Below are 9,942 nucleotides of genomic sequence, written 5' to 3'. Positions count from 1 at the left end.
TATTATCAACTAAAATTTCATTAACCAATTCTTGTAGCAGCACGCAGGGTATCCTCTAGTTTTTATTATTCCTTCGCAACTTACTGATATTCAACTAGCATGCATAGGTGGAGTCCTACTGGAACACACATGACAAATCTATTATATAATCAAATTAAGAGCAAAGTTTCACAATTGTATAATATATTCTCTCTGGAGAACTGAAAAAAAGAAGTCATATCCTATCTCATGTGTATTGTGTATGTATCCACCTTTTGTGTGTTTCTCCCTAATGTCAGCAGAAAGTTCCACCGAGCTCTCAAACAAGGACTTGGTCCCTTTTTTTAAGTACACAGTACAGACGTATGCACTCATATATATGCACGTACACTCACCCTTACGTACGCGCACCATATCCCTATGAGCACCTTCGAGAGACTGAGCCGGCATATCATCTTTAGATTGACGAAGTCAACACAGACGTTTCATAGTCAACGGAAACATCTCCTTTCACTGAACACGCGTCGTCGAAAATCCTGAAATAAATTCAAAATAAATGCGAATACAGGGATTTGAATTCTGATAGGCTGGAAATACCACTGTCCTTCTAACCATCCAACCAATATGCAGGACTTGGTCTTTGAGTGGTTGGGTCTCGGTAGTGTGACGTCGGAAGGCCAGTGCCAAGACGACTTGGCGGGGTTTGGGAGTGTGACAGAGGAAGGCACGAGAAGACGCGTCAATTTTATTTTATTTTGACCAGAAGCGCTTGCGCCAATTTGTGGGACAGTGCTTGATTTGTTGCTACGTGCATAGAGAAAAAGGAGCATATCGAATTGTGGTTGCGCCAGTTCGTGGTTGGAAACTTGGAAGTGCTATGGCCCCTTTGGATGGACACTAGTACCAGAAGTGGTCCATTACATCGTCATCGCCTCCCTCGCAACCCAGGCCATCGATCGTTCTACAGAACTGTTACGCCGCCCAGCTGCATGCCGTGGTATGTATTCTGTAGCTTAACTTCTTCCTTTTCTTTCTCTTGGTTGATTTCTTGACATGGAGTGCCTCAACTCGTACCGAGTTGGTTCCGCCTTAATTTTGGTGGGCTCCGCTTGACTTCATCCTTCGAAATAAATTGGTCAACAATCTCACTGTTAGGGCCTCTCCAATCCAATTTTAAGAAAAAAGTATCATGGCAATTTCGGAGGATCAAAACTGATTTCGAGAGTTCTTTTCTGTGAGTATTGGATTGGATCCCGTAGGTATTCCTTTCGAAAGGAGTAGTGATTCGGTGGGCAGCATCCATAGAAAAGTTTCCATTGACCTTTAGTTTGCAGGGAAAAAGCTTCCATTGACCTTAATTATATGGAAAAAAATTGTTTCTCTGACAATTGTAACACACGTCAGTCTTCTTTACAGAAAGGAGCTGTTTTACGGTGATTCTTCTGTGATGCAAGCAAACAATCTCTACTTCATATTTGAGGGCCTTTTTGGTTCAGAAAGTATTTCCATACAAAGTTTGGAGGGTTCTATTCCTCAGATAATTTTCTCACATATGATGCTTGTTCGTGTTTGTAGGATTGAAAATCATATGGTTTTCTCCTGCGATCTACTCCCTCCGTTCAAAAATACTTGTCATGGTTTTAGTTCAAAATTGAGCTAAAACCACGATAAGTATTTTGGAACGGAGGGGGTACTTTATGTGCAGTTTCAGAGGTGACTCTCATTTAATCAAACCTCATGGAAAATTCTTTGCTTCAACGATAACTATGGCATAGATATGATCCTTCAAAAGAAATCATATGTTTTTCATGCGGCGCAACCAAACAATTTCTATTACACATTTCCGTGGTTGTAGTCAAACGATGGCAATTCCTCCGATTTTCCTATTTCCGGTGTTTTTGTGTGTTTTCCTTTGAAAGTCCTTTTTGGTTTGCTGGATTTTGAAAGCATAAGAAACGAAAACAAACACATTAATATGGCAGAAATGTGCAAAAAGAAGACTACAAATGCAAATGAATTTTGTAAACTTGGGAGTTTGATCTACATGGAAAGAAAAAACATAGAATTCTAATAAACAAGTCAAACTACTTGATAGAAGTCATCAGTAGGATGTTGTTATGCCACTAAAGAATTCGGTCTTGTTCTTCGTGTGTAAGAATTCTAAAAGGAGGTTCGAATGGATTTAACATTTTCGCGTTTTCCTTTGAAACCGATATCAAAGAAAATGGTCCTCCTCTTTTTTATCCATTCATTTGAACATAATAAATAAATTTCCTACTCGAATATTTCTCCGCCACTTTTTCCCACGTACCAAAGAGACCCTTAGATGCCACGACAGCCAATTCCTATATTTTTCCCATTCATGTATTCTTGGAATGTCGCAAATATAATCAAGATGCTCCCGGTGGGTGCACTAACACTTCGCCAAATACAATTAGTTAGAGTTTGACTACCTAGAAAATAAATTAATCTCCAACACTTTTGCATGTAGCCTGCAGGTTAGTGCAGATCACATAAGTTGAACTATGAATCTGTTATTGTTGCAGAAACATCTGTACTGGAAACTACTAATTGGGTACTTGGAGAAAAAAAAAACTTTGCTAATTGGTCACTCCCAGCATTCTCTATACAATCAGCGAAAGAAAAAAATATTACTTCATGCATAAAGCACAAGTTTGAAAAAGTAAACTACAACTCTGCAAAACAAAACGCATAATTAGGTCATCAGGTTCACATTGAAAAAACAGGTCGGTGGCTAGTATCAAACAAACCAGTAATCACCAGGTTTAATGTTTGTCTTTTGAATTCAAAATATATAATAATTTGTTCCCATAACTATTTAATTAGTACAGCGAATTTACTTGTTTGGAACAGGTGGCAGGTCAGAAAACTTTACTTGGAGATCAGCTACATAACCCTTGTTCACATAATGGAGCGCTTTGAGGACATGATTAGAGAATTCATCAAAAGCAACGAAAGGGCAAAGCGGAGACCAGTGAACAATCATGGTATAAATAACTTCACAGAAGATGAGATTAAAATGATTACGAAGAACTACAAAAATCCCATAGGCAAAGGTGCCTTTGGAGAAGTTTACCGAGGCGTTCTTGATGATGGTAGTACAGTTGCAGTCAAGAAATATATCTGCCAGAATTTGAAAGACGGGTTTGCTAAGGAGATAACTGTTCATTGCCGAATTGACCACAAGAATGTTGTTAGGCTCTTGGGCTACTGTTTAGAAGAAAATGCTTTAATGATTGTCACCGAGTATATCCCTGGAGGAAACCTCAAAGATCTTCTCCATGGCAGTGATGATCACATTTCTTTGGATGCAAGGTTGGGTATTGCTATAGAATGTGCTGAGGCATTAACATGCATGCATTCATTGCATCAACCAATCATTCATGGTGATATCAAGCCTGACAACATACTTCTAGATGAGAACTTGGGCGCAAAATTATCCGACTTTGGAATATCAAGGTTGCTTTGCATGGACGAAACTGCTTACACCATGCACGTTGCAGGAAGCAGAGGTTACATGGATCCAGAGCTCTTTGAAACTGGACGGGTCGATCCTAGAAATGATGTTTACAGTTTCGGGGTTGTTATGGTAGAGCTTGTTACCAGGGCAAAGGTAAATGAGAATGGGATGAGTACCGGAGTCACGAGAAACTTCACTCAAGCTATTGAAAAGGGGAAAACAGCAAGAGCGATGTTTGATACTAAAATAGCAAACGTGAGCAACATGAAAGTTCTGGACAATATAGGAAAGCTTGCAGCTGAATGTCTCAGAAGGGATATAAAAAAACGCCCTGAAATGAAAGATGTTACAGAACGTCTACGGGCTCTTAGAAAAGCTTACTGCCAGCAAGATCAAGAAAAAACAGGTCGGTGGTCAATGAAAAATGTGAACCGAAAAGGACAAAGCATTTCCGCCAGTTCTAACTCTACTATGTACTACAAGCTGAACAATTTGGGCATGTTTAGTACTTGGAATGCACCCCGGAATTTCATGAGGAACGCAGGTCCAATAGTAGAGCAAATGCAAAACCTGAGGGTTTTCACAAGAGAAGAAATAAGAAAAATCACCAATGGTTATTCATCAGATGTAATTGCCAAGTGTTCATCTTGTGAGGTCTACAAAGGGACTCTTGAGGACAACACATTGGTGGCAGTGAATATAGAGACCGCAGTGGATGAAGCCCATAGTGAATCCTTTACAAATAGCATGCTCATCTATTCCATCATTCTCCACAATAACATTATCAAACTGTTGGGTTGTTACTTGGAGGCGGATGTCCCAATATTGGTGTATGAGTTTGCTGCAAACGGGAATCTCCAGGACATCCTTCGTGGCAACTACAGCTTCCCGCTTGGTATACGTCTAGATATCGCAGTTGGATGCGCGGAAGCGTTAGCATATCTGCATTCACGATCCTTTGCATTTGTGGGTGCTAACGTCACATCCGCCAACATACTGCTAGATGACAGTTTGGTACCGAAGGTCTCCGGGCCTCTCTTCATATGTCACAGCATCAGTAGCACATCAGGTGATGTTTACAGTTTTGGAATTCTCCTTTTGGAACTTATAACCAGGAAACAAGGAGGGTATCGCAACAACAGCCCGCAGGAACTGAGGAAAGCTTACATGAAAAAAGGGCACACCATGTTTGACAAGGAGATAGCCGCGAAGGCGGACATTTTAATACTTGAAAGGATCCAGATGGTTGCAATGGACTGTTTGAAACTGGATGCATTGGCGCGACCAAAAATGGCAGAGGTGGCAGAGCGGCTTCAGAGGCTTAAAAATGTCGAAAGCACGGGAAGCGAACTGCGGGAGCTCTCCATGCTGAGGAGGTTGGTAGCTTCCAGTATCAGCAAAGCTAGAGAAAACACTACCCCGGCCACCTGAGCAGAAACATGGAATTTGTGATCATTCATTTTTGCAATTTACTACTCCACGCACGCCATAGTGTGTATTGTACTGCCAATTTGGCATTGCTGTTTCTGTCAGATCGGCATTGAGAGCTTCCCTTCCAGCGATAATCCCCCGGCAAGTAGCCGATGCTGGCTTGGGAGCTCTGGCTTGCATAAAATCAACCTCTGGAAAAATAGCACCCATTCAGTACTCTTGCAGACAAGGAATTTGGGTTTGTCAAGAAACGCCAACCATGTTTTCCAAGTAAAGCAAGGTTAATCAGATGCAAGTCTCCCAATCCCATGCCACCTTTGCATTTCGGAGTTGCCAGGTAGTTGCTAGGTTGCTCCAGGACACCCAGTGCACTGATTTCTTGTCAAGTGAGCTAATCCAAAAATATTTCACCATGGGATAAGTTAAAACTCTTACAAACATTTTTTGTTAACAGGAACATACTCGAATTGCCTGAATGACCGATTTCAGAAGAATTTACTGGCCAGCACACGCTAGCAGTTTTTCAGAACATCCCTGGATCATTCCTCTAGCTCTCTCACGGATGTGGTCGAACGTGCCCCTAGTAATACGACCCACTGCGGTAGGAATGCCCAAGTATCTCTCGTTGAAGGCCTCTTCAACCAGGAATGCTGACTTCCCCAATCCCAGTGTCATGCACTCCCGTTCATACACAGCAACTCACACTCTTTTAACAGCTCCAGCAGCATCGCCACAGCATTATTCATACCAGCCTAGACGTCACATATGCTCACGAGGACGCTTGTACAGGACAGTCTCCTCCTCGAGCTCAGCCTGGGCCCCGCTCACAAGAACCCAGACCTCAGAGATCTTCTCGACGGTGCCGTCGAAGAGGTCGACAGTGGTGAACGCCCGTGACATGGGCCCCACAGATGCCGATTCTTGGAGCTCGTCTCTTTCGCTGGTGGAGATCGTGGAGGGGCTCATTGCTTCTGCAGGCTTCACCCTAGGCACGACCGCTCCGTTCAGATATATGGTCTGGTTGTTGGCTCCGAAGGCGATCATCTTCCTAAGGCCTCCCCCGTAGGCTAAGCTCTTGTGCATGTGCCCAAACACGACCAGCGGGATCGAAACCCCGGTTTCCCTTTGCAGGTCGGATATCGCCTGTTCCAGATCTGCAGAAGTTGCCATATGAAGCAACTGTTTCAGAAAAGCTAACTAGAGGGGAGTATCATCATGAATACCAGACCTGGATCGCCATGATCGCCACCGCCAGCTACCCAATCCCGCCCGCAGATATCATCGATTCTTGAACCTAGACCTGCGTAGGCATGATAGAAAGGTAAGCTTGCTAGGACATGAGATGTCTATACAACTAGATTATTCAAATGTTCAGAGACCTGTTGGTCCATTATGTGCAAGTAGTATGACAGAATGCTCCTCTGGTGCAGCCGTAGCAGCATCGTATATCTTCCTCACACTTCCTGACATATCATCGACACCATACCTACATGAATGGTCGCAGCCAACCAACGAGCGATGAATTATAAGTTACAGTTATGACTTATGAACAGCAACAGAAGTTCTTCACAGAAGGGAGAGGACAAAAGCAAGAATGGCCTGTGATGCACTTCCCTTGTAAGGCAAACTAAGTTGTAGGAATGGCCAAATGGCAGTCAACTACCACATCTCGTAGGTGTATCAGAGTGTCAACACAATGGGCAAACAGAAAAGAGGTGAAAATAGTTCCAGTGAAACTTTTGGAGGCTGGGCTGTATTAATCCTAGCGCTCAGTGAATGCAGAGTTGCAGACTAATAAGCTAGTTCCATAACCAAAACCAGTTAAGGAACCAATTACTCTACATATCTGGTCTGGTATCCTCATCTTCTTAGATTATTTCAGATTATGACATACAGCATATTATCCTTAGGCCTTAGATCCTTATAGGCACCAACATGCCACGCACTGATATTTTTACTGCCTAGCACAAGTAGTCAAGCACAGGATAACAAACTAGCCTTGTGATACAATTAGGAATCCCCCTAATCAAGAACAGACTATGAAACCTTTAAGCTTGGACATTGGGATTTATTTTCCCGAACCATGCAGGAGGGTGACAGCCGGATGTTTATCTATTGGCAATACAGCAATATCTTATGGATATATAATTCATTAATATTTGACATGAGAAGGAAATAAATATGATATCTGCCACTCTGGTCATTGTATTACCAAACCATTACTAAACAAATTCACATGACAGCTTTAAAAACATAATTCAGAAATAGCAGAAGTGAAGGACAAGATTATAGAAATAAATTCATGACAAAGATATACCTAACAGAAAGTTGAGGAACCTAGGTATCTATCGGTTAGTACATCTCTTACCAACCGTTGTGACAGAAGCTTTGGTCTAAATAACCTGTCACCCCCACAAGAAAATGGTCGCCCACCAACAACACTCAACTTTATTGTTGGAAAATCCAAACATTGATATCCAGCATGCTGCTCACCAAGGCTGATATTCACAAGAAAAAAAGGTATCATTGGTCGCATTCCTGCACAAAGGGTATCATAGTCTGCTGAATACTGCTAATAATCCAGACTCATCCTGCACTTCTAGCACTGTGAACTACTAAAGCCAAATTAGCCTGAGAATTAGTTAATCTTTTTTTCTTCAGCGGTCCCTAATCACAGTTTACTCGATTCAGTCACTCTTAAATTTAAGTATTATTCCAACTTAGTTCTTTGCTTTTAAATAAAAAGAGAAACACCTAACAAAATGTCCTAGCAGTAAAGTTAGAAACCTTATGGTGGTTACAGTGTCATGGCACAACTGAAGAGGAATTGTGCAAGCCTGCAAGAGTAATTAATTGACAGTTCCTCCAACAAAATCTCCACAAATGCAGCTCGTAGCATATTAATGGATCTTACCTTTCAAGCTGAAGCCGGACACGATCTACCTTCCTGAGTACCAATCAAGCACACAAGGATTTCAGAATAGCTAAGTGCAGTTATTACAGTTTCAACTTACTAAATGAAAATATGACTCATACTTCTCTGAAAATTGATGTGTACGCCAGCAATCATGATTACCAAGAATTGCCGCCTTCGGAAACTGAAGATCCGAAATGCTTTTGACAAGTTGGACATTCTCGTTGCCATAATCACCTGCCACAAATAGAGGAGAACAAACAGGAGATGACAAACAATAAGCACATTGCACGCACTTCACCAACGAAAATGAAATTAGCAAATCATGTAATGCAGAAATAGCAAGGAAGGATACCTGTAAAAAGCACCAGATCTGGCTGCATTTCAAATATAACAAGTTAGAGCTTCTGACAACAAAAAAGTCTGGATAGAGAATTATTTGTGGTATGAATTTTTCTTTCAAAGTGCAATGCCCATATTGTAAATGGAACACATGTAACATGATTAAGAATGGGTGGCAAGCATATGGAGGCCAGCACATCACAAACAGACAGGACATGCGTAGTACATTGTAGAACAAGGGAGAAGTTACAACAATGAAATATGAACATGATGAGATATCCAAGTACAACAGACTGGATCCATATAAATGTGCAATACCTGAAGAAAATGGAGTGCCTTTGTATCTTCATCAAGGATCCAATCATCATGCTGCAATGTCCAGTGCATAACATCCAATTAATACCCTGTTCTGGTTACGTGGATTTCAGGGGATACATGATAACAATATATCTATTTTCTATACTTTGAGCACCACCGGGGGGGGGGGGATTGCTTACAGTGCGCTCCTACCGTACTTAATCTCCCGGCTACCCATCTCACCACAGCCCAACGGTGATTTCACATCATGGTTCAAAAGAACAGATGATCACGCTGGTGCTCTTGTGAGGGCTGGTGCGAAGGCGCTCAGACGCCTGCTGCTGCACGCTCGGCCGCAGCATGTTTGAGCTCGGTTGATCTGCATTTTCCTCTGTTTTTGCATGTTTCCTCTGGTAGCCTAATTTGGTTTTCTTTTTGTTTGAGTTTGGTTGATCTATACTATTGCGCAATTCGGGCAACTTCTTATAATACAGAACAACACATATTTGGGTGCTTGTTGGAGAGGGGAAAAGGTATCCAAAAGATGCCACTCCAAGGGTTTGTTTGAAGCCAGAAAATGCATTTCCCCACAATATATTCATATAGACGCCAGAACCTGCCTTCAATAGAGCAGCCATCACATCTAACTCATCGTCCTATATGACCCAATCTAAACTAAGATCAAATGCACCTTAGATGGACACTACTCGCAATTCGCAAACAAAAACAGATATCGCTGAACCTGAACCCCTCTTGTTGCACCCAAATCGGAGCCTAACAGAATTAACCAGGTCAACGAGCAGAGACTTCAGCGCCCAATCCCCACCTACGCATCCGAACCCCATGAAGAACCACAACGCCAGTCTCGACGACCCGAAGCACGCCCGCGAGGAAATATAGAGGGTTAACGGTTTTATTTAACTCTTAATAAGAGGGGGAGGGAGGGAGAGTACCACATCGCCGACGACCGCGAGGCGGACCCGGCCGGCTCCGGCGCCGGCGCCGGAGGTGGCCATGGACCTGGACCCGGGCTTGGGCGGCGGCGTGGCCGGGGAGGAGGGGAGAGGAGGAGGGCTCGCCGGGGCGCGCGCGGCTACTGCTGCTGCTCCCGCCGCCGACCAAGAAGAAAGGGAGCACGACCGCACGAACATCTTGTTTCGGGTTGGGAGTCGTACGTGCCAGGCTGACAGCTGCCCTGCGGTAGGTGCACGGTGCATACGCGCGCCGCGCGCCGCGCGCGAGCACGGTGGCTCACCTGGTTGTCAAATGTTTTTCTCTGGAATACACCATGAAAAGAAAAGGCGTACTCCGATGGGAATGTAAGTTTTTTAACATCAGTACAGACACAAGCGTTTATATATATACGTCTATACACTCATCTATATGGATACACATACGCATACCTTACCCCTATGAACACCTCTCTTCAATTTGACTATCAAAATATGTGTTAAATGTCATAAAAAAAATTTAGATTCGTGTCGATTGAAATCTCAAA

At 42.9% G+C, this 9,942-nt stretch overlaps 2 protein-coding genes across 2 annotated transcripts; one reads left to right on the top strand and one right to left on the bottom strand.

The window, feature by feature from the left end:
• The first annotated feature begins 785 nt into the window (after positions 1-785).
• On the top strand, positions 786-5,018 carry LOC109761256 (uncharacterized). The gene is made up of 2 exons (XM_020320063.4): positions 786-976; positions 2,854-5,018. The coding sequence occupies exons 1-2, from the start codon at positions 870-872 to the stop codon at positions 4,889-4,891; spliced, it is 2,145 nt and encodes a 714-aa protein (XP_020175652.1). The 5' UTR covers positions 786-869; the 3' UTR covers positions 4,892-5,018.
• A 248-nt stretch (positions 5,019-5,266) lies between these two features.
• On the bottom strand, positions 5,267-9,729 carry LOC109761267 (uncharacterized). The gene is made up of 9 exons (XM_020320070.4): positions 9,398-9,729; positions 8,466-8,516; positions 8,161-8,182; positions 7,928-8,042; positions 7,806-7,838; positions 7,264-7,389; positions 6,271-6,377; positions 6,120-6,191; positions 5,267-6,045 (listed from the first exon to the last, which is right to left on the bottom strand). The coding sequence occupies exons 1-9, from the start codon at positions 9,659-9,661 to the stop codon at positions 5,651-5,653; spliced, it is 1,185 nt and encodes a 394-aa protein (XP_020175659.1). The 5' UTR covers positions 9,662-9,729; the 3' UTR covers positions 5,267-5,650.
• Positions 9,730-9,942: the final 213 nt, after the last annotated feature.

This window comes from Aegilops tauschii, chromosome 7 (assembly GCF_002575655.3).
Source record: "Aegilops tauschii subsp. strangulata cultivar AL8/78 chromosome 7, Aet v6.0, whole genome shotgun sequence".
NCBI lineage: Eukaryota > Viridiplantae > Streptophyta > Magnoliopsida > Poales > Poaceae > Aegilops > Aegilops tauschii.
This window is presented reverse-complemented; position numbering and strand designations above follow the sequence as displayed.

Excerpts from the sequence above, each read along its gene's own strand:
- LOC109761267 (XM_020320070.4), bottom strand. The coding sequence starts at position 9,661 with ATGCACCGTGCACCTACCGCAGGGCAGCTGTCAGCCTGGCACGTACGA. Across the intron at positions 8,517-9,397 it reads TCGCGGTCGTCGGCGATGTG|CATGATGATTGGATCCTTGA; the intron begins GTACTCTCCCTC and ends TGGACATTGCAG. Across the intron at positions 6,046-6,119 it reads TGGCGATCATGGCGATCCAG|ATCTGGAACAGGCGATATCC; the intron begins GTCTGGTATTCA and ends CAACTTCTGCAG.
- LOC109761256 (XM_020320063.4), top strand. The coding sequence starts at position 870 with ATGGACACTAGTACCAGAAGTGGTCCATTACATCGTCATCGCCTCCCT. Across the intron at positions 977-2,853 it reads CCGCCCAGCTGCATGCCGTG|GTGGCAGGTCAGAAAACTTT; the intron begins GTATGTATTCTG and ends TGTTTGGAACAG.